General features: G+C 38.5%; 1 protein-coding gene across 4 annotated transcripts in view; it reads right to left on the reverse strand.

Annotated features, from left to right (window-relative positions):
- LOC135099898 (dynein axonemal heavy chain 3-like) overlaps positions 1-24896 on the reverse strand; it is a 430253-nt gene that overhangs the window by 154783 nt on the left and 250574 nt on the right. For all 4 annotated transcript variants that reach the window (XM_064002569.1, XM_064002565.1, XM_064002567.1 and 1 more), the window contains 6 exons: positions 21589-21709; positions 11938-12176; positions 9030-9213; positions 8603-8788; positions 3070-3296; positions 2727-2901 (listed from right to left, as the gene is read on the reverse strand). In XM_064002569.1, coding sequence (XP_063858639.1) covers positions 2727-2901; positions 3070-3296; positions 8603-8788; positions 9030-9213; positions 11938-12176; positions 21589-21709 — 1132 coding nt within the window. The remainder of the gene's footprint in view (positions 1-2726; positions 2902-3069; positions 3297-8602; positions 8789-9029; positions 9214-11937; positions 12177-21588; positions 21710-24896) is intronic.

The following is a 24896-nucleotide window of genomic DNA, read 5'->3' on the forward strand; positions in this document are numbered from 1 at the left end:
ACTTACTGAGCTTTTATACAAGAGTAATAGATAAACTACAAGAGAGAGATGGTTGGGTTGATGCAGTCTATTTAGATCTGAAAAAAGCTTTTGATACAGTTCCACATAAAAGTCTCGTATGGAAACTGGAACATCGAGGAGGGCTAAAAGGAAAAATACTTAAGTGGATGAAGGATTATCTCCAAGGTAGGGAAATGAGCACAGTAATCAGAGATAATAAATCAAGTTGGTGCGAAGTAACAAGCGGAGTACCACAAGGGTCTGTGTTGGCACCTATAATGTTTCAGGTCTATATAAATGATATGACTGTGGGTTTAAATAGCTACATTAACATGTTTGCAGATGATGCAAAATTGATGAAAGTAATAAAGAACCAAGAGGACTGTGAGGAACTACAGAGGGATATTGATAGAATTTATGAATGGAGTAAACGATGGAAATTAGAATTCAATATAAAAAAGTGCCATGTAATGGAGATGGGAAGAAGTAAAAGGAGACCTTCATGGGAGTATAAGATGGGAGGAATCACAATACGAAAGAGCAAAGAAGAAAAAGACTTAGGAGTAATAATTCAAGACACGCTATCACCAGAAAAACACATCAATGGAATATTTGGCTCTACATACTCGTATAATTTGCTAGCAAATATCAGGGTGGCATTTAATTACCTAAACAAAGAAATGATGAAGAAAATCATAACACACATGATACGCCCCAAATTGGAATACGCAGCAGTGGTATGGTCTCCACACAAGAAGAAAGATATAAGGAAATTGGAAAGAATACAAAGAACAGCTACGAAAATGATACCTGAATTGGAAGACCTAAGTTACGAGGAGAGACTGGAAGAAATTGGATTACCAACACTGCAAGAAAGAAGGGAAAGAGGAGACCTGATAACAATGTTCAAATTAGTAAATGGCATGGAGAAGATAGACAGAGATGACCTAGTTGTAAAAGTGGAGGCAGGAGATAGACGTACAAGGGGACATATGAAGAAATTAAAGAAGAGTCATTGTTTGGGAGATATTAAGAAATACAGCTTTCCGCATCGAACGGTTGAAATATGGAATAACTTAAAAGAAGAGGTGGTTGCGGCAAAGAGTGTGCACATGTTTAAAGAGAAATTGGACAAATTCGGGTATGGAGACAGGACTAATTGAGCTTTGGCTCGGACCCTGTACTATACAATTAGGGAAATACACACACACACACACACACTATACTATTGAAAAAAAAAGTTAGGGGCATCAATAAAAAGTGTACTTGTACTTGGACTCAAGTACAGCACAAAATACAGTAGTGTATGCAACAACGCATGGTCGTTATAACATACAAGTGCATTAATACATTGAAATTTAATAAATATTTAATCTGAATAGCGAACCAAAATTAGCATAAAAATTTGCCACTAATGCAAGCACTGGAATTTTTAAAAACTTAATTAGTATAACAAACCAAAACTGACATAACAAAGTCACCACTCATGTGAGCACTGTAATTTTAATAAAAATTTATTTGGAATAATGAACCAAAATTGGCATAATGAACTTGCCACTAGTGCAAGCACTGGAATTTTTAATAAAAATTCAATTGGAATAACAAACTAAGACTTGTAAAACTAACTCACCAGCAGTGCAAGCTGCTGCTCACCTATCTGTGCCTGTGCCTTCCTCCCTTTTTTCTTTTCCTCTTCCTTCTTTCATTTTGCCTCAGACCTCCCTCCCTGTCACCTTCTCTCCCTCCTTTTCTGTCATTGATATGGGACAAGGGAGTGAAACCTCTCTCTCTCTCTCTCTCTCTCTCTCTCTCTCTCTCTCTCTCTCTCTCTCTCTCTCTCTCTCTCTCTCATTCATTTAATGTCATTTTCACTTCACTGTTTCTCACACTTTTATATGTAATTCCATTTTCATTCTCAATCAGTCTCATTCTCTTTAGCAGTCCTTAGGAGGGAGGGAGAGAGAGAGAGAGAGAGAGAGAGAGAGAGAGAGAGAGAGAGAGAGAGAGAGAGAGAGAGAGAGAGAGAGAGAGAGAGAGAGAGAGAGAGAGAGAGAGAGAGAGAGCTTAGACTTAGGCAGAATTTACTGTATGCACACACGTGACATCGACAATAAGTATATGTGACATATTCTTGTCAAAGCAGTTTAAAACTCAGGGTGATAATGCGCAAAACTTGGGATGGTAAGAATTGAAGACTAGGTGCAAAACTTGGGAGGGTACTGTATATATTTGTTGTGTTATCTCAAATTTAAAGCCCATATATGCTCATTGATTTTTTTCAAATTGAGGAATTTTTATATCACTGTTCTTGTTTTCTTGCTCTATTTCTATCCAAAACATATTACAAGCAGAACAGGGTAAAAGTAAATTATCAGTTAAACTCCCAAGAGATTTTGATATTATGTAAGATATGTGATATACCTGTTAAGTGTTTTGATGTCCTTTTCTCACTACAGTGCACACCACAGTTGTATTGTGCTATGCTTGTAGCATTGTCTGTGGCTGCACACAGTAAACTAATCATATAGCTATGACACGTTTAAAAAGAAAGAGAATATAGCCAGCTGAAAATGTGCTACATTAAATGGGGTTTAGATTAAATGACACTGAAGTATCGAGTCAACCTGTATTACCACATAAGGACTATGTATGAAATTATACACAGTCAAATAAACTATGAATGAGTCAGTTTTAGGCAGGCTGTTTCATTTCTCTCTTCCACTCACCTCATCATATACAGGATTTTCTGCATCAGGGATCATAAAATTGCCAAAAATAAGATTGTTAAGATGTTGGGCATCTATATCTTCTTCCTCTTTTATCAAATGAGTTAAAACTGAGTTCAACTCAAGGCGAAAAGTCTCTTGACATATGTCCTTTACTATCATGAAGAACTCTTGTCTGCAAAACAATAAATATTGTTCACTTGAAAATTATTAAAACTGGTGCTTTCAATGAATATCCAAATGCTATATAACAATCTCATATCTTTATCTATTGCTTCTGTATCCATTTTGTTACACTTATTTTTGTGACACAATACACAGTGTATAAAAATTCTAGAGATACCTGTCGTTGTCATCACATAGGCGATCATGGAAAACACGGTAGGTTTCATGAAGCCAAAGTCTGATAACTTTATCAACAGTATTGAGACAAGTGTTGGGTACTAAAAGGATTCCACCCACTACTCGTGAGAAGTCTCTCAAATTGAAAACATAATGGCTTTTAGCTGGTGTGGGGAGGAATGTAGAGATGATATTCTTGTACACTTTTCGAGTAGCCTCAACCACAGTCTAGCAATGAGGATGAAAAAGAAAATTAAATCAATGTACATTTTCAAGAAAGTCACATAATGAAGGGATCCTGAAAGCTTAATGAGACATTAAAACCAAGGGGAGAAGATGAGCATATATTCCATACAATACTATGCAATACACAATAATTCAGTTCCTATGAACTCTAAGAAAGCTTAAGACAGAAACACTCTTACAAACATAACATAATTAAGAATAAAGGTAAATACTGACCTCAGTGTAGACATTCCAGAGTTGACTTACATACTAAAACTTAAAAAAAAAAAAAAAAATCACAACACTATGCAATACACAATAATTCAGTTCCTATGAACTCTAAGAAATCTTAAGACAGAAACACTCTTACAAACATAACATAATTAAGAGTAAAGGTAAATACTGACCTCAGTATAGACATTCTAAAGAGTTGACATACATATTAAAACTTCTATAAATTGGTATTCTATAGTTGGAGGAGGCAGTAGACACCTGCCGAAACGATAATCACTCCCAGTGAGGTCTAAAGCACTGTTCAGGGGGTGCTGTGAACTTATCATTAAACCCAGCTGTGACCTCACTGAACGTTTCCCTTTGTGTCTCACAACACAAGGGGGCAGTCACAGCCTGCCCTCTAAAGACAGCTCTCTTCCTCCACACAAAACTACAAGCACCTAATAACACACACACCCTTCACTCAAAAATTTTAAAATAATGGCGACTCCTACGACAGCCTCGGAGTCCCCATCTGGGGAGGGGACCATAAATGTCCCCAGGTCGGACTGCCTTTCTGTTGACGACTCTAAGTGTCTTGACACCCCCCTCAACCTTTTCTTCATTAACTTCTGCAACATTCGCGGTCTAAGATCTAATTTTCAATCTGTAGAACACCACCTCTCCTCTTCTAAACCTCATCTTCTTTTCCTCACTGAAACTCAGGTGTCTGAGGCAACTGACAGTAGCCCTTTTCTCTTCCCTCCTACTTTCTCTATCCTCATTTTTTATCCAAAGCTGGATGCTGCGTTTATGTGCGCAATGACTTAACCTGCTCTCGTGCCCACGCTCTTGAATCTTCCGAGTTTTCCACCATCTGGCTACGACTACAGAGTCATTCTCATACTAAATTTATCTGTGCTGTATACCTCTCTCCTAACTCCTCTGACTATAAGAAATTCTTTGACTACTTAACTTCCAAAGTGGAGCACATTCTGACCCTCTTCCCTTTTGCAGAGATCTCCATTCTTGGAAACTTCAATGTTCACCACCAGCTTTGGCTTTCCTCTCCCTTCACTGACCATCCTGGTGAACTAGCCTACAGCTTTGCTATCCTCCATGACCTAGAGCAATTGGTGCAACACCCTACTCGTATTCCTGACCATCTTGGAGATACGCCCAACATTCTTGACCTTTTCCTGACCTCTAATCCTTCTGCTTATGCTGTCACCCTTTCTTCTCCGTTGGGCTCCTCCGATCACAATCTCACATCTTTATCTTGTCCTATCACTCCAATCCCTCCTCAGGATCCCCCTAAGCGAAGGTGCCTCTGGCGTTTTGCCTCTGCTAGTTGGGGGGACCTGAGGAGGTATTTTGCTGATTTTCCTTGGAATGACTACTGCTTCCGTGTCAGAGACCCGTCTTTGTGTGCTGAGCGCATAACAGAGGTGATAGTGTCTGGCATGGAGGCGTACATTCCTCACTCCTTTTCTCGTCCTAAACCTTCTAAACCTTGGTTTAACACAGCTTGTTCTCGTGCTATACATGATAGAGAGGTGGCCCACAAAAGGTACTTAAGCCTTCCATCACCAGAATCTCATGCACTTTATATTTCTGCCCGGAACCATGCCAAGTCTGTTCTCCAACTAGCCAAAAACTCCTTCATTAACATAAAATGTCAAAACCTTTCAAGATCTAACTCCCCTCGTGATTTCTGGCATCTAGCCAAAAATATCTCCAATAACTTTGCTTCTTCTTCTTTCCCTCCTCTACTTCAACCAGATGGCACCACTGCTATCACATCTATTTCTAAAGCTGAACTCTTTGCTCAAACCTTTGCTAACAACTCTACCTTGCTCCCTCTCCTCCACCCTCTGACTACTTCATGCCACCTATTAAAATTCTCCGCAATGATGTTTTCCATGCCCTCGCTGGCCTAAACCCTTGGAAGGCTTATGGACCTGATGGGGTCCCTCCTATTGTTCTCCGAAACTGTGCCTCCGTGCTTGCACCTTGCCTAGTCAAACTCTTTCAGCTCTGTCTGTCAACATCTACCTTTCCTTCTTGCTGGAAGTTTGCCTACATTCAACCTGTTCCTAAAAAGGGTGACCGCTCTAATCCCTCAAACTACCGTCCTACTGCTTTAATTTCCTGCTTATCTAAAGTTTTTGAATCTATCCTCAACAGGAAGATTCTTAAACATCTATCACTTCACAACCTTCTATCTGATCGCCAGTATGGGTTCCGTCAAGGCCGCTTTACTGGTGATCTTCTGGCTTTCCTTACTGAGTCTTGGTCATCCTCTTTTAGAGATTTTGGTGAAACTTTTGCTGTTGCCTTGGACATATCAAAAGCCTTTGATAGAGTCTGGCACAAAGCTTTGATTTCCAAACTACCCTCTTACGGTTTCTATCCTTCTCTCTGTAACTTCATCTCAAGTTTCCTTTCTGACCGTTCTATTGCTGCTGTGGTAAACAGTCACTGTTCTTCTCCTAAATCTATTAACAGTGGTGTTCCTCAGGGTTCTGTCCTGTCACCCACTCTCTTCTTATTATTCATTAATGATTTTCTAAACAAAACTTCTTGTCCTATCCACTCCTATGCTGATGATACCACCCTGCACTTTTCCACGTCTTTTCATAGATGTCCAACCCTTCAGGAGGTAAACATATCATGCAGGGAAGCCACAGATTGCCTGACTTCTGATCTTTCTAAAATTTCTGATTGGGGCAGAGCAAACTTGGTATTGTTCAATGCCTCAAAAACTCAATTCCTCCATCTATCAACTCAACACAACCTTCCAGACAACTATCCCCTCTTCTTCAATGACACTCAACTGTCCCCCTCTTCTACACTGAACATCCTCAGTCTGTCCTTTACTTATAATCTGAACTGGAAACTTCACATCTCATCTCTAGCTAAAACAGCTTCTATGAAGTTAGGTGTTCTGAGATGTCTCCGCCAGTTTTTCTCACCCCCCCCCAGCTGCTAACTCTGTACAAGGGCCTTATCCGTCCATGTATGGAGTATGCTTCACATGTCTGGGGGGGTTCCACTCATACTGCTCTTCTAGACAGGGTGGAATCAAAAGCTTTTCGTCTCATCAACTTCTCTCCTCTAACTGACTGTCTTCAGCCTCTCTCTCACCACTGCAATGTTGCATATCTAGCTGTCTTCTACCGCTATTTTCATGCTAACTGCTCTTTTGATCTTGCTAACTGCATGCTCCCCTCCTTCCACGGCCTCGCTGCACAAGACTTTCTTCTTTCTCTCACCCCTATTCTGTCCACCTCTCTAACACAAGAGTTAACCAGTATTCTCAATCATTCATCCCTTTCTCTGGTAAACTCTGGAACTCCCTGCCTGCTTCTGTATTTCCACCTTCCTATGACTTGAATTCCTTCAAGAGGGAGGTTTCAAGACTTATCCACCAATTTTTGACCACTGCTTTGACCCTTTTATGGGACTGGCATTTCAGTGGGCATTTTTTTTTATTAGATTTTTGTTGCCCTTGGCCAGTATCCTTCCTACATAAAAAAAAAAAGTCAAAATTACACATCTATCAGCAGAACAGTGATTTCTGCAAAATTCTTGCAAGTTGACATCATTCTGGGTAAACTGAATTAAGCCAGATCAAACTCTGCATAACCTAACTCAATAATAATTACTGTGTAGGTTGACATGATGTCAAGAAGGGCTGCTAGTTCTGGTTCTGGTTGAAGGTCAGGAGGTTTTGCCATTACAATAGCACCTTGCCAATGTAGTCTTGTTATGTTTTCTTTTTGTGGTTTAATCTGCTTTCTTCTTTCCCTCAAATATCCCTTTTCTTCCAAAAACTGTATAGTATTTAATAATAATAGTATTTTGTTGTTTCTATGTAACTTGTCAAAAAGGAGCTCATCAACAATCAGATCATTATTTTCTACATAGAGTCTTAGTAATTTATACACTTCTCTTGAACCAAGCTGCTGCAGGTAAACAAAGCTTGTGTGCAGGTATGGTGTGATGTGCAGGGCTGCTGGGGTGAGAGATTGAGAGTAAAGAAGCCTCACTCTTGTCCCAGTAGCCATACACATCATGCAGCACCTGCACATGAGTTTTGTTTAACCAAAGTAGCTTGGTTCAAAAGAAAGGGAATGGACAAGGATAAGAGAAGAGATGAAGACCAGCAAAATGATAAACTGTGAAGACTATATAGGAAAATGAAGATCAGATTATTGGTGAGCTCCTTTTTTTGACAACAGTAATATTGAGACAACAAATGAAATGCAGTGGGTATGTGGCATGTGATGTATTTGACCAACCACATATGACTGCATATGACCAACTCGTCACTAGGGTGAATACAACATTTTTAATTTGTATGTACATTTGCTCATGGTAAACACTATGTTATGCATTGTAAGATAAAAGGCATTGTTTACTCACATTTTACTGCACTTTTGTGACAATAAACATTTCTTTGATTCTTTGAGTTTTTTGATAATAAAATTTTGCCATCTGACCATATTTTGCTTTGAACAATGATTTAGGAAAGGGCTGTGGTTGAAAGCCATGTACACCAGGATAGTATACAGTTTTAGAATGAAAAGAGAGAAAAGTATACAAATTAATTTGTGAGAAATAAGAGAGATCAGACTGCAAAAAGAAACCATAAACAAAACTTCATCAGGGAGGTGCTGCTGCAAAGGCTAAACCTCCCAACCTTCAACTAGGACCAGCAGCCCTTCTTTGCATCATGTTCTCATTGCAAGGTGCAAGGAGAGACTATAGAAGGAAGAAGGTAATGAACTGAAGACACTGAGCCTGTAGGAGGGATTTGCAATGTATTTTTAGTGATATTTCACATGTCTGAATTTTCATAAGATGTCACAGGCTGAGCCCAACTTATGGGGCCAACTTATGGAGGTTTTACTGTAATCTCATATAAATTCAGAAATGTGCAAGTAAAAATTAGGAATGATTCTGGGAAAGAGAAGAATAAAACTGTTGGGAAATTCATATTATGCTTAAGTTTAATACAATAATGTTACTACATCAGTCAGCCACTTTCAATTAAAAACTCAGTTAATTATACAACTTCAGAATGAACTTACCTTACTCAATCTCTGGATGTTTTCATCTTCTTGAGTGCTAAAGTGCCATGTCATAATTGATCCGAATATTTTGTCCAAAGTTTTATCCTCAAAGGTATCAATGCACATGATATTGAGGTGACGGGTGAATCGTCCACAGATATTATTACGGCCAGTACTTGGTGGAGTCATAGCACCTAGAAATAACTGAGGAGGAAAGTTGCTAGTAAATGTATTTTTGCATCTAGAATAAAGTGCGAAAAAATTATACACACTGTATCAGGAAAAAATAAAATAAAATAAAATAAATAAATAAATAAATAAATAAATAAATAAATAATAATAATTAAAAGTAAATAAAAAAAAAAAATAATAATAATAAAATCTAATTAAATGGTAATAAGTTAGCATGCTAATTTTTAGTGTACTATAAACTGTTGTCACTCACTGAATCCACAAGCTCAATTTTTGATGTATCTTTTTTATCATAAAAATGGTGATGATCCAACCACTGTCTTAGGAATTCAATGGGAGGCTGAGCACCATACATCTCTTTTTGTGGTAGGTTGACATCATCAACGAACACAACATATTTTCTGCCCATAGCTGGCCCAAACACACCTTTTCTTCTTCTGCAAGAAAAGTACAAATTGCCATCAGTTCCTATTATTATGTAAATAATAATACAGCCCACTTGATTTCTTTTTAATGAGAAAATCCTGATCAACTACAGTATCACTATGTAAAGGCATGAGAATAATAAATTTTTTCTTTTTTTACCTAATGGCATCTTGTCAGATTACCAGATCAAAGATAGGAAGGGGAGGGATGAATATATCAGAGGCAACACAGGTAATGGAGTTTTACTGTCATGCTCAGATGCAGAAAGACCCAGATATGAAGGGTGATCAGAAAGTAATGACAGTTGTAGTTGTAACAGGAAAACCGCAAGTGTAGGGAGTGAGGGGAGAGAAGGGAGTGGAGTGTTGCATGTCGTGATGTGCTTGAACCTCTCACCACTTGGTTGGCCTGTCTTGTCTTATTATACACTACAGATGCATCATTCTTGGTTTAATATATATATATATATATATATATATATATATATATATATATATATATATATATATATATATATATATATATATATATATATAGCACAACTTCAATAATAGCGATGAGATACACTTGTAACATGGAGTACTTATAAAGGAGTATGATTTTTTGTAATATGATACTTATTACATGTCAGTCAATTGACATTATGTTACTGTATTGTGCTGGATAAAAAGAAAAATGGATGCAGCAAAAATTGTGTCTAACCAAATATTATAACAAGTTGCTAAGAGGAGCAGGAAATCAAGTTGAGCCACTGAGTGCAAGAAGCAAAATCACTAATCTTCAAGGACATCAGAGTGATTCGCTTCTCACTCTTTCTGAATCCCCAACAGTTTACTTAGATTTTCTCTTCTTATGTTTCTTTTATTATGACTCAATTTTGATGCCATTGTGCCAATGATAACATTTTCAATGCAACAGAAGCACATCTTTACAGCAGAGAGGAGATGGGTAGGAGTGTGAATTCAGTCACTCAAGAACCATTCTATACATATGTCTATATTACTCATGATTGTTGACAAAATAATGACAGGATTCACTTGACTAAGATGAAAATTAAACATAAGGGACTATATTAACTACAAAAAATATAATCCACGATATATAAAACTAAGCAATTTTGTGGAAGCAAGGTAAAATTTGCACTTCCAAGAGGCATACACTATGTTTTGCTACCAGTTGCTTGAGAGAAACACAGCAGTTTGTGTTAAGGGAAGTGGATGGCAAAAAAAATAAATTTTTTGACCCAGACCACGAAATTTTATTTTTAACAGCATAGTCATCCTTGAGGTGTCTGCAGTTTTCTGTGAAAACAGGAAACTGATATCATCACTCCTGTGTTTAAATCATCTTTGTTTACAGTTATTTAAGGGGATCTAAGTGCCCCACAGTGTACTAGGTGACATGTCTTTTTGGAAAGCATTTTTTTTACAACCATTTGGTGTTTTTTCCATTTTTGTGGATGTCCATATGGCAATATTGCTATGGTCTAGTGAGTGGGACAGCTTTGAGCCACCATGTTGTGACAAAGGACTCTAGTCTACCCAGTGTTTGTCTGGACGTCAAGGAGAGCATATATACGCTCACCTTTTCCAGCATCTCTCCCAATTTTTCTTGGCTTTTTTGCCCATTGACAAATTTGCAAGCAATGGGTCATCATTCAAAGCCAAAACTTTCATGACTAAATACAGGGAAGAAGATAAGAGAAAAGAAAGGAGGGGGGAAAAAGACCAGTCACCAACCCACACAGTCTCATTACCACCCTGCCTGACCTTACATCCCACCTCTCCACCACCTCAGCCCTCTACCTCTCAGGAACCACCTCCACCACCAGAACTTATTGCTTTCCACCCCCCAGGCAAAGACAGGGAAAAGTACAACATCTCTTGCTTCCAGTTTGAAAGCCTCATAACAAAGATATGTTACAAATGCTTTGGGGAAAAGATTGATGTTAAAAACAACATCTCTGACAGCACCATCACCATCACTTATGTCACATGTGGATGAGGTTGACAAACAGTAGAATGACTATGGAAAATTTTTAGTCAAGCCAAATTGTTTGAGGAGGTAAACTATTAAAAATATCTTAGGTTACATGTTGCCTCAAAGACCTCTACAGGAGGTTTGCATACATCTGGTCCAATCAAATGATTGAATCAGACATGGCAAACAGGATGATTTTACTATGGTTTTGTAGAGTTAACATGCTTTGCTGTCAGGACCTAAAGTGGATTGGTCCTTGTACATTGTGATTAGTACAGATCTGCCTTGTCTTCTAATAGAGGTCTACAAGTTAAGGAATTCAGTCACATAATACCATTTTTTTTTCCCACAATAATTTCTCCTGATATATAATAGTATACTTGACATCTTTTCAGACATGTTCCATCTAACCTGCCAAATGTAAATTTCACTACTTAAAGGCATCTGCAACCTCTTTTATCTTGACCTCATCAAATAAATTGGTTAAACTTATACATGCCACCCTAAGATTTTTTTTTCCTAACTTTCCAGAACAACATGGAGACCTTTCCACACCCATAGCTAATTCTCTTAAAGAATCACTGGTAGCTAGCAAAGCTTCATGGCAGCAAGTAAATCTATACAGTTCTCATTCTCAAAGAGACATGAGGCATGAAATCATCAGGAACTTCAGAAGCATCTTTGAAATACCTACTTTGTACAATTGCAATTTTAAGTTCCATTTTATAAAACTACTTGTACAGCATAAAACTTACCTGTCTACTTTAGACATAATAATGTCCTGAGCTTGACCAGCTGAAGTCCTAGCTGAGAAGTGCACAGTATTTACAATAAATTTGTCCTTGGGGAGGTGAGTTAAGGTTGCATTTGTGAGGGCAGTCTTGCCAGTACCAGTGGGACCAATTAAAAGCATAGGCACATCATGATCTATACAGCTTCTCAAGAAGAAATCTTGGCGTGCAGTCTCTGCTGTAGGAATCAACAACTGTGACACCTGGAAAGTTATTATACTATAAAATTACATTTCATTTCTGTATCTTGGACAAATGTTTATGCAAATAAATTCTCTTGTATCATAAATATAGGTGATAATAAGCATACTATCACTACATGAACATTCAATTATTATAATGAAGCTACAGCTAAAAGATAATTTATCAAGGTTCCAGAAAAGGGTCTATTGTTGAAATTATCAAGTCATGAATCTAGTGTGCTTCTGCTTGGCCACTGTCTTTATTTTGAAGAAAATGCATTGTATATCAGTTTGAGCATAACAATGGGTATCTGCACCTACCCCACTCTACATCAATTTGGTTAACTCTCCTGACTTGTTACAAGAACTCAACCCACAGGCCATAAGATGGTTGATGATCACCACCATGCATGCTATCCAAAAACTTTTGATCAACTGAGAGACACTTCTGATGTATTCAATGAAGTTGAATTTAGAAAGAAAGAGACAAGATAATGCAGGTTTTTGTGTGATAGATGTGATTTTTTGACAAGCTGCTGCTTCACAAATCCATGTACAGTCTGGTTATCAATAACAAGTAATATTCTAATGCAAATCACATTTAATGGGGGGAGGCAACTCTGCCATGGTGAATAACATCCAGAAACCCATGCTGGTCCCAAGCCTAGATAAATGAGGAGGGTTGTCATGACAAGCCTAGCAAGCCAGTGATGTAAAAAAAGGTTTCTGCTTGAGATACGCATAGGCAGCCTTGGAATGGACAGACCCATACAATGATGACCTAAAATGATCAAGGACCAAGGACATGGGATACTCTCGGAATAGCAACAATCAACACATCCACAATGCATGGTGAGGAGGAAGAAATAGTGACTATGATGGAAGAAAAAGATTAGCTGTGCTTGGATTGTGTGAAACTTGCTGGGGTGGGGCTGGGAGGAAAGTAATCCATCATGATTTTCAACTAACAAATAGTGGAGGAAGAGAAAATAAACATGGTGCTTTAATCATTATTTCACCTACTATTGCCCAAAGAATAAAGAAAATAAACCAAATCGGAAAAAGTCTCATGAGTATGACCATAAAATTGGATAAAGGAGATCTGACATTCATACAAGTATACGCATCCCAACAGAGGAGGATGACAGAGGAGAAAGAAGAGTTCTACCAGACATTACAAGATGAATTTGACCTAACAAATGGAGATACAATTATTATGGGTGACCTAAATGGCCATGTTAGTGCAGACAGAAATGGCCTAAATCATGTAGGTGCTTTTGGGATCAGAGACAGGAATCGTGAAGGTGAAAGAGTACTGGATTTTCGTCTGTTGAATAACCTTACAATAATGAAAATTTTTTTCAAACATAAAGATGAGCATAAATTGACTCGGTATTACTGGAATGATGAGAGACAAGAATATACTTATAAACCTATGATTGATATGATAATAACAAATAACAAAACCTTATTAAATGATGTTAATGCAATGCCCTCACTCTCATGTGACTCTGATCACAAATTACTAATAGGAAAAATAAACTTCACACAACCAAAGAATGCCAAAGGGACAATGTAAAAATGCTTTAGTATAGAGAAATTAACAAACCCAGATGTTGTCATGCAGTTAATGCAAAAGGTAGAAGAAAGTTACACTGAAATTGACTCACAAGATATAGAAACTGAATGGAATAAGTTTAAGGGTAGCATAAAGAAAGTATCTGAAGAAGTGTTGCAAACAAAACAACAGGAAGAAAAGGAGCATGCCATGGAGTGAAACAGTAAAAGATGCTGTAAAACAAAAAAATAAAGCATTACGGATTATGGAAAGAATATGGATAAAAACCAGAAGGCCCCTGGACAGGCAGTAGTATGTTTTGAGAAAGAATGAAGAAGAGACCATTAAAAGAAACACACAAAGAAACAGTTGGGTAAAGACTGGATATCATGAAAGAGACTTATCTAGGAGAAGGAATTTAATATTTAATGTAGCTAAGTCCTATAAGAAAGGAAACATTGTACCAACTCATTCCATAAAGGACAAGGATGACAACTTACTAATAGAGCCATATGATATCAATCACTGGTGGACAGAGTATTTTGAGCATCTATTGAACTTCCCGGGATGTGAAGGTGTGATAGAAGAAAATATAGAAAACCTTAGACAAGGAGAAGTAGAGAATATCAAAGAGAATGAATAGCTAATAATAGAAGAATTAAAGGCAACTGTGGATAAGAATGAAAATGGAAAAGCACCAGGGAATGATGAGATCCCAGTAGAAATAATTGAGAAAACAGGATCCACTGGACTAAAGTAGGTGTTGGACCTGGTGAACCTGGTGTTGCAAAGCAAGCAAGTTCCAGACAAATGGGCCAGAGCAGTGATCTGCCCTATACACAAAAAAAAGGTGACAAAACAAGCTGTGAGAATTATAGAGGTATTTCCCTTCTGTTATATATCAGAAAGATAAAAAAAATAAAAATAAATAAAAAAATAATAACTATATATATATATATATATATATATATATATATATATATATATATATATATATATATATATATATATATATATATATATAGTTGAATGCAAAGTGGTTCTAGACCAGGCTGAGAACAGCTGATCAAATGGAAAAGAGTTGGGACTGGAATCAGCCAAAATATATTGGATTTATATATTTACAAAAAGCCTTTGATAGGGTTCCAAGGGATCAGTTATGGCATGATGAATATGAGATTCCAATATGTCTAATAAACGCAATTAGGAGCATATAATGAAAAGAATGAAAGCAGAGAAAAATCTGAAAACAGAGATGGCAGATGGTTCAATATGAGGAGTGGAGTAAGACAAGGTGGAGTGTTAGTGTTCATTTTGTACATGGACAGAAAGAATAATTAAGGTGGAGGGAAATAGAAATACAAATACATTGGTACTTGCATATGTGGATGATATAGCAGTAGTTACAGACAGTTGGGAGGATCTACAATATGAAGAAAGAAAAATGGAATGATGTATTAAACAGATATAAAATGTAGAAGAATATTGCAAGAACAGAAGTCATGAAAGTCAGCAGATGTCAAGGTGAGGGAAGAGTTGGAGTGAAAGGTCAATAACTGATAAAGGCCAAACACTTCAAGTATCTGGGAGTAGAGTTCTGTAAAGATAACCAACTGGAATATGAGATAAACATTAGGAATGCCAAATACAATACCCTAAACATACTGTAACCACTATTAAGAGAAAAGAATACCCCCCTCCAGTGCAAGAAGACTATTTACGTCTCTACATTATGACCGATACTAACATATGGTAGTGAGTCCTGAGCTCTGACCAAGAAGTTGAAAAGACGTGTCTAAGCAACTGAAATTAAAGTTCTTAGACTTATAAAAGGTGTGACAAAACAGGACAGAAAGAGAAATGAAAAATCAGACAGGAAATTGGAATTATGGCAGTACTGAACTTAACAGAAGAGTGGAAGGTGAGGTGGTCCAGATATATTAAAACGATGGAAGATCAGAGGTACCCCAAAAAAATGCTGGATTGAGTGCCTGTTGGAAGATAACCAGTCAGGAGAATCACAACTAGATGGATGAAGGGTGTAGAAAAAAGCACTAGAGGAGGGGGACTAACCTTGCTCATGTGCAAGAGAATGCAGACTACAAGGACAAAGATGTGCAGAAAAGACTGCTGCAGAGCTGCCGCTGACTGGGATATATCCTAACAAGTGTTGCATGAGAAGGTGAGAAGTCAATTTGTTTGTAAGCCATACTCTAACTTGGGGAACCTAAAGCCTAATGCAGGGATGGGCTGCAACAAGTTGCAGAAAAGTCAATAACATAGAGTAGGGTAACATTAAAGTCAGGGAAGTGAGCATTTTTTTTTTTTTTTTTTTATGTAAGAAGGATACTGGCCAAGGGCAACAAAAATCTAATAAAAAAAAATGCCCACTGAAATGCCAGTCCCATAAAAGGGTCAAAGCAGTGGTCAAAAATTGGTGGATAAGTGTCTTGAAACTTCCCTCTTGAAGGAATTCAAGTCATAGGAAGGTGGAAATACAGAAGCAGGCATGGAGTTCCAGAGTTTACCAGAGAAAGGGATGAATGATTGAGAATACTGGTTAACTCTTGCATTAGAGAGGTGGACAGAATAGGGGTGAGAGAAAGAAGAAAGTCTTGTGCAGCGAGGCCGTGGAAGGAGGGGAGGCATGCAGTTAGCAAGATCAGAAGAGCAGTTGGCATGAAAATAGCGGTAGAAGACAGCTAGATATGCAACATTGCGGCAGTGAGAGAGGGGCTGAAGACAGTCAGTTAGAGGAAAGGAGTTGATGAGACGAAAAGCTTTTTGAAAACTGGCGGAGACGTCTCAGAACACCTAACTTCATAGAAGCTGTTTTAGCTAGAGATGAGATGTGAAGTTTCCAGTTCAGATTATAAGTAAAGGACAGACCGAGGATGTTCAGTGTAGAAGAGGGGGACAGTTGGGTGTCATTGAAGAAGAGGGGATAGTTGTCTGGAAGGTTGTGTCGAGTTGATAGATGGAGGAATTGAGTTTTTGAGGCATTGAACAATACCAAGTTTGCTCTGCCCCAATCAGAAATTTTAGAAAGATCAGAAGTCAGGCGTTCTGTGGCTTCCCTGCGTGATATGTTTACCTCCTGAAGGGTTGGACGTCTATGAAAAGACGTGGAAAAGTGCAGGGTGGTATCATCAGCATAGGAGTGGATAGGACAAGAAGTTTTGTTTAGAAGATCATTAATGAATAATAAGAAGAGAGTGGGTGACAGGACAGAACCCTGAGGAACACCACTGTTAATAGATTTAGGAGAAGAACAGTGACTGTCTACCACAGCAGCAATAGAACGGTCAGAAAGGAAACTTGAGATGAAGTTACAGAGAGAAGGATAGAAACTGTAGGAGGGTAGTTTGGAAATCAAAGCTTTGTGCCAGACTCTATCAAAGGCTTTTGATATGTCCAAGGCAACAGCAAAAGTTTCACCAAAGTCTCTAAAAGAGGATGACCAAGACTCAGTAAAGAAAGCCAGAAGATCACCAGTAGAGCGACCTTGACGGAACCCATACTGGCGATCAGATAGAAAGTTGTGAAGTGATAGATGTTTAAGAATCTTCCTGTTGAGGATAGATTCAAAAACTTTAGATAAGCAGGAAATTAAAGCAATAGGACGGTAGTTTGAGGGATTAGAGCGATCACCCTTTTTAGGAACAGGTTGAATGTAGGCAAACTTCCAGCAAGAAGGAAAGGTAGATGTTGACAGACAGAGCTGAAAGAGTTTGACTAGGCAAGGTGCAAGCACAGAGGCACAGTTTCAGAGAACAATAGGAGGGACCCCATCAGGTCCATAAGCCTTCTGAGGGTTTAGGCCAGCGAGGGCATGGAAAACATCATTACGAAAAATTTTAATACGTGGCATGAAGTAGTCAGAGGGTGGAGGAGAGGGAGGAACAAGCCCAGAATCGTCCAAGGTAGAGTTTTTAGCAAAGGTTTGAGCAAAGAGTTCAGCTTTAGAAATAGATGTGATAGCAGTGGTGCCATCTGGTTGAAGTAGAGGAGGGAAAGAAGAAGAAGCAAAGTTATTGGAGATATTTTTGGCTAGATGCCAGAAATCACAAGGGGAGTTAGATCTTGAAAGGTTTTGACATTTTATGTTAATGAAGGAGTTTTTGGCTAGTTGGAGAACAGACTTGGCATGGTTCCGGGCAGAAATATAAAGTGCATGAGATTCTGGTGATGGAAGGCTTAAGTACCTTTTGTGGGCCACCTCTCTATCATGTATAGCACGAGAACAAGCTGTGTTAAACCAAGGTTTAGAAGGTTTAGGACGAGAAAGAGTGAGGAATGTACGCCTCCATGCCAGACACTATCACCTCTGTTATGCGCTCAGCACACAAAGATGGGTCTCTGACACGGAAGCAGTAGTCATTCCAAGGAAAATCAGCAAAATATTTCCTTAGGTCCCCCCAAATAGCAGAGGCAAAACGCCAGAGGCACCTTCGCTTAGGAGGATCCTGAGGAGGGATTAGAGTGATAGGACAAGATAAAGATATGAGATTGTGATCGGAGGAGCCCAACGGAGAAGAATGGGTGACAGCATAAGCAGAAGGATTAGAGGTCAGGAAAAGGTCAAGAATGTTGGGCATATCTCCAAGACGGTCAGGAATACGAGTAGGGTGTTGCACCAATTGCTCTAGGTCATGGAGGATAGCAAAGTTGTAGGCTAGTTCACCAGGATGGTCAGTGAAGGGAGAGGAAAGCCAAAGGTGGTGGTGAACATTGAAGTCTCCAAGAATGGAGATCTCTGCAAAAGGGAAGAGGGTCAGAATGTGCTCCACTTTGGAAGTTAAGTAGTCAAAGAATTTCTTATAGTCAGAGGAGTTAGGAGAGAGGTATACAGCACAGATAAATTTAGTATGGGAATGACTGTACTCGTAGCCAGATGGTGGAAAACTCGGAAGATTCAAGAGCGTGGGCACGAGAGCAGGTTAAGTCATTGCGCACATAAACGCAGCATCCAGCTTTGGATCGAAAATGAGGATAGAGAAAGTAGGAGGGAACAGAAAAGGGGCTACTGTCAGTTGCCTCAGACACCTGAGTTTCAGTGAGGAAAAGAAGATGAGGTTTAGAAGAGGAGAGGTGGTGTTCTACAGATTGAAAATTAGATCTTAGACCGCGAATGTTGCAGAAGTTAATGAAGAAAAAGTTGAGGGGGGTGTCAAGACACTTAGGGTCGTCGACGGAAAGACAGTCCGACCTGGGGACATTTATGGTCCCCTCCCCAGATGGGGACTCCGAGGCTGGTGTAGGAGTCGCCATGATTTTAAAATTTTTGAGTGAAGGGTGTGTGTGTTATTAGGTGCTTGTAGTTTTGTGTGGAGGGAGAGAGTTGTCTTTAGAGGGCAGGCTGTGACTACCCCTTTGTGTTGTGAGACACAAAGGGAAACGTTCAGTGAGGTCACAGCTGAGTTTAATGATAAGTTCACAGCACCGCCTGAACAGTGCTTTAGACCTCACTGGGAGTAATTATCGTTTTGGCATGTCATTGCTGCCAGTACCCCTGCCACCCACAGTGATGCAAGTCTAGTAAAGAGAAGGGTGGGCTGCAGCAGCTGCTGTTATACAGTGATGTGAGTTTAATAAAAAGAAGGGCAGGTTGCAAAAGCTGCTGCTATATACAGTGATGAGTTTAGTGACAAGGGCAGGCTGCAGCCAGTGACACTCATACACAATTATATGAGTCTGGTGAGGAGATATCCAGGCTGCAGCTGCTGCCGCTGTTGTTCACAGTGACATCAACAATGAGCATTCATCACCTGTGTATGTAAACAATGGCTCAGTGTGGTTCTTTAACCCCTAAAGGGCCAGCAATGGTGGTCATTTTCATCCTGCTAGGACTGCCCCTCCAACACTAAATGTTGAAAATAGCCAATATTCACACACACACCTTAAACTTATCCTGCAATGGAAGAACAAATGAAATAGACTTTGTCCTCAACATCAAGTCTTCCTCAGTCTAATGATGCCATCTAGATGTCTGTATGTTCAGTGGTTATAGAGAGACAGCAAGTTGAAGAGGAGACTTTCAGAGGAAGCAAGTCACTTGCCTGCCATACATTTATTTTGCTTGACTGGAAATGGTTAGCACCTAATGAAAACTGATGCCCTGAGTTCTCTTCATGCATGATAAACAGCTTTATGGAGTTCCCACCCTGTTGCAGTCTCAGTAAGATGTGCAACAAATGGTCGACTGCAAGTGGGTAATATGTGTGGCATTGAGGCAGGAGGGAGCAGGTAGGGAATTGGATGTCAGAATCACTATCACTGCATTTAGCCATAGTGAGAGAGGGCAGATACTGACAGATTACCCTAATTAGCTCACAGGCAGTATTATCAAAGACTGAACTACAATAAATGATGAAAGGTACTTAACTTTAGGGTATAAATTGCAAAGTGGTTATAACTGCCTCCAGTCTTCAGCTGGTCCTTTATGGGTTAATGATTGCTACTGTACTCTCCCAATTTCTATTCACTACCTTTTGATGTTTTATGAACTCCTATGTATCTATTACTTTCAGTTATATACATTAAAAAATTGAATGTAATAGGTAGTCTGAAAATATTCTATTTTAATTTTTTGGGTGCCTGTCTCAGCCAGATCAGAACTATAGTAATTTTTTTCCTATTGCTTTCATTAAAACTCTAATGTGAATCATGTCTTATGTGGGCCATTAGCATAAGCTTCTCCCTGTATTAGCAGTGACCTAACAGTAATTCATACTACTTTAATTTGAAACCTATATCTGATTACCTACATGCCTGTCATAGCTAACATAGGCTTATGGGTAACCTTTAGTGAGTACTACATCTTGCCAAATGAAAGGACATCTGATTGTTGGCTAGATAGAATGACCACAATACAACACTTCATTTAAAGATTTCTCACAGTATAACTTGCATTGCTCTATCACTAGCCTTGTAAGGGATTGTCAGAAATATATTTTCAATAGGGTGATGATTTAATGACGAGGGGTATAACTGTCAATTTAAGTTTAACAACCCACCTTAATGAGTGGGTGAACCAGCAAGGATCCAGGACTGAGCAGTTCCAAAATCCAAGACCCAAGCCTTTATGAGCCTGCTCTGAATGCAGTACAGTTAGTTACACTTGAGGAGCGATCTGTTACATCCCAGCTACCAGACAGAGCAGTCAATCCACACCCACTCAGCCTTAACTCAGCCTTACTACTCTACAGATGGACATTTCACCCAAGATTCCATCTAAATACCTATAAATGTCTCAGGCCTGTGTGCTATTAGGTGCTTAGCTTAACTTACAAAGTAAATTTCACTTTATAACCTGGCCTTAGCCCCATTCATGCTAAGTGTCCAAAGGATGTAGATGAGAGAGGTCTACTAACATTCTTGTTGTGGCTTACATACTTCCACTACACTGGAGAAACCATGATACAATGCTTAATTTTGACCAAAGTGCACATGAAGGAAAAATGAAACATTAAACCCATCACACTTCATTACACACTTATGACATGTGGCCATACTCAAACAAAGCCCAGACTCATGGTGAAAAAAAAAAAAAAAAAAAAAAAAAAAAAAAAAAAAGACAGTTAAGATTTTCAAGGACAGGGTAAAGCTGCCTAGTGTATCACCATGTCAGCTTCATTGACTTTCACTACAGTAACAAAAGATGGGCATTAGGTTAATGCTTCATCACTCCCTTCTTCCACTTATTGTTGTTAAACAGTGAAAATAAAAGCTATACAGGGAACGCAAAAGAAATTTATCATGTCAACTATCATAGAAATTAAAATTTGTTGCCACTGTACTGATACAAAAATATTACTTAATCATATTATTATGACATACAGGAAAGAAACTCTTCTAAGTGCAAACACATCAAACCTTTGCATCAGAAGGAATGGTGAGATGGTCCTGATTAATGGTGTCATGCCAGGATACCCAACGCTGCATCTCTTTTTCATATATGAAGTCATATACTAAACCACTCTCTGGAGGCAACATCCTGAAAATATATAAATATCATGCATCATATACACAATGCTGTCTTTTGTCTAACAAGATGGAAAATCCCTGGGCCCGTATTCTACAAACCATTACAACCTAGTCAGTCAGTCATAGCGAAACAAAATGGTGCATTTCAGACATAACTCTGTAATAAACTCCAAAAAACTCATATTACTGGTCTTAAAATGCTATGACAGGGTCCACCCTAGTCTTAGTGTTGCTTAGAACCATCAGAAGTCTGTCAACATCATGACAACATAGTGATATGTACCATAACACAATCCCCCAGCTGTTTTTTATTGTAAATATAATAATAAATATTAGTAACTATGAGTAAATATCTACCTTTTAGGCAATAGAGTATTACTTTAAATAATTCCTGGAAGCAGTATGACCAGTTCTCCTAAACATAAACAAACTTTACCTTGTGGGGTCTGTGTGTGTGTGTTGGGCTGTCAGCTGTAATCTTCTATATATCATGTTTGTTTTGATTAGATACATTGTCTAACTCCCCTAAAAATCATATGAAGTCAAGACAATTTAAATCCAAGAAAATAATGTCAAGAACCTATTTCATTCTATAAATTTAAAGCTGACAAATTGTGAGCATGCATTCTAGTGGCAGATGGTGACTGAGACATGACTGATGACTTCTGACAGCCATAAGACAGTCACAAATTCTGTAGCTATGACAGTTAGCTATGGTTGACCATATGCACTATGTAGAATACAAGCCCTAGTATCTATATCTGTTTTCATATTAAAGGTTGACAATCAATAATTCAGCATCCTTAATTCCAAAGCCATCCCAAATAAACCATTTTTCCACATTAACTGAGGTTTACACTTTGACACCTCTAATACACCTCTTGGTATGTCTAAAAGACTTAAATCATGTCTTTGGTTTGCCAAAGAATGTTTTCAAAGAAAATGAAACTGCTACTGTACTGAATGTAAATTAAACACAAATATCATGAAATGAGTTTGACATATTCTGCTGTTCTTTTCTCATACACTGGTAATTTTTCCCTACAAATCTTATACTCTGAAATGTTGTGGCACTTTTGAAATCCCAGCAACCTTCACTCTGTATACTTATAGTGAAGTTCTAAACCAAATTCTATTAAACACCTTAACACATTCCATCATTATTGTGCCAAATATGCCAAGTGATCATTCCTTCATTGTTGAAATATCATTCATTACTCAATCCTGATCTGTAGTCTTTCCAGCATTCACTGCTTTTTGTATCCACATCTGTTTCTTTGAATCACTGTCAGGAAAGAACTGTTCTAACTCTTCTTGCTATTCTATATATCATACACAGCTGATGATCCTATGCCAAAAGTTTCACACAGGTGGTACAGCTTTTGCAATCCTTCCACTATTCTTTTATTAGTATTGTATTGCATTTGTATTTTGTGCAGCCACAAGATGACACCTCAAGCTATGACAATCCTTCAATACACTCAGATAGTGAATCACTTTGATGGGATCTACATGTATCAAATAATGATGACTTAGGTAATGGAATAGATGAAGAATAAAACTCTGGTTTAGAGAATGATTTTCATTCACCCTCTAGCAGGTATATTCAGCATCCACCTGTAGCAAAATTGTCAATATCAGATAGTAAATGGAACTGGGTAGCAAGCAGGCCTTGGAGATATTCTTTTACTGGTAAAGAAGAGTTGTATGAAGAAACTAAGAGATATGCAGAACAAGAAACTGACAGAGGAGTTTTGACCTGAAAGTTAAGGATGAAGGCTACCACAATTTGCATAAGTCCTAACTGTACTTATATTGGTGCAGGAAGGAAGTATATGACTATTTCTATATCTGTAAGAACATAAGAAGGGACAGGTTTTAAATTCTTTTGAGATTTCTCTATTTAATAGATAACTCGTGTATCTGAAGGGAATAAACTTTACAAATCTGTACCATCCATAAAGAAACAAATAAGGTTGTTAATTGAACAATTTACACTTATTGCATGCTTTTAATCTAAAATTTAGCAAAGAAAATATTTATCATCATAAATATACAATGCAGGAGGCAATAGGCACCTGCCAAAATTATAATTACTCCCAGTGAGGTCTAAAGCACTGGATCAGAGGGTGCTGTGAACTTACCATTAAACCCAGCTGTGACCTCACTGAACATTTATCTTTGTGTCTCACAACACAACGGGGAGGGCAGTCACAGCCTGCCCTCTAAAGACAATTCTCTTCCTTCACACAAAACTACAATTGTAGTACCTAATTACACACACATCCTTCACTCAAAATTCAAAATTATCATGGCGACTCCTACACCAGCCTCCGAGTCCCCATCTGGGGAATGGACCACAAATGTCCCCAGGTCAGACTGCTCTTCTGGTATCGACCCTAATTGTCTTGATACCCCACTCAACTTTTTCTTCATTAACTTCTGCAACATTTGCAGTCTTAGATCTAATTTTCAATCTTTAGAGCACCACCTCTCCTCTACTAAACCTCATCTTCTTTTCCTAACTGAAACACAGGTGTCTGAGGCAAATGACAGTATCTTCTTTTCTGTTCCCTCCGACTTTCTCTATCCTCATTTTCAGTCCAAAGCTGGATGTTGCGTTTATGTGCGCAATGACTTAACCTGCTCTCATGTCCAAGCTCTTGAATCTTCTGAGTTTTCCACCATCTGGCTACAACTACAGAGTCACTCTCAAACTAAATTTATCCATGCTGTATAGCTCTCACCTAACTCTTTTGACTATAAGAAATTCTTTGACTACTTAACTTCCAAAATGGAGCACATTCTGACTCTCTTCTCTTTTGTGGAGATCTCCATTCTTGGAGACTTCAATGTTCACAACTATCTTTGGCTTCCCTCTCCCTTCACTGACCATCCTGGTGAACTAGCCTTCAATTTTGCTATCCTCCATGACCTAGAGTAATTGATGTAACACCCTACTTGTATTCCTGACCGTCTTGGAGATATGCCCAACATTCTTGACCTTTTCCTAACCTCTAATCCTGCTTATGCTGTTACCCTCTCCTCCACTGGGTTCCTCCAATCACAATCTCATATCTGTATCTTGTCCAATCGCTCCAATCCCTCCTCAGGATCCCCCTAAGTGGAGGTGCCTCTGGCATTTTGCCTTTGCTAATTGGGGGGACCTGATGAGGCATTTTCCTGATTTTCCTTGG

The sequence above is a fragment of the Scylla paramamosain genome, chromosome 4 (genome assembly GCF_035594125.1).
Source record: "Scylla paramamosain isolate STU-SP2022 chromosome 4, ASM3559412v1, whole genome shotgun sequence".
Taxonomy (NCBI): domain Eukaryota; kingdom Metazoa; phylum Arthropoda; class Malacostraca; order Decapoda; family Portunidae; genus Scylla; species Scylla paramamosain.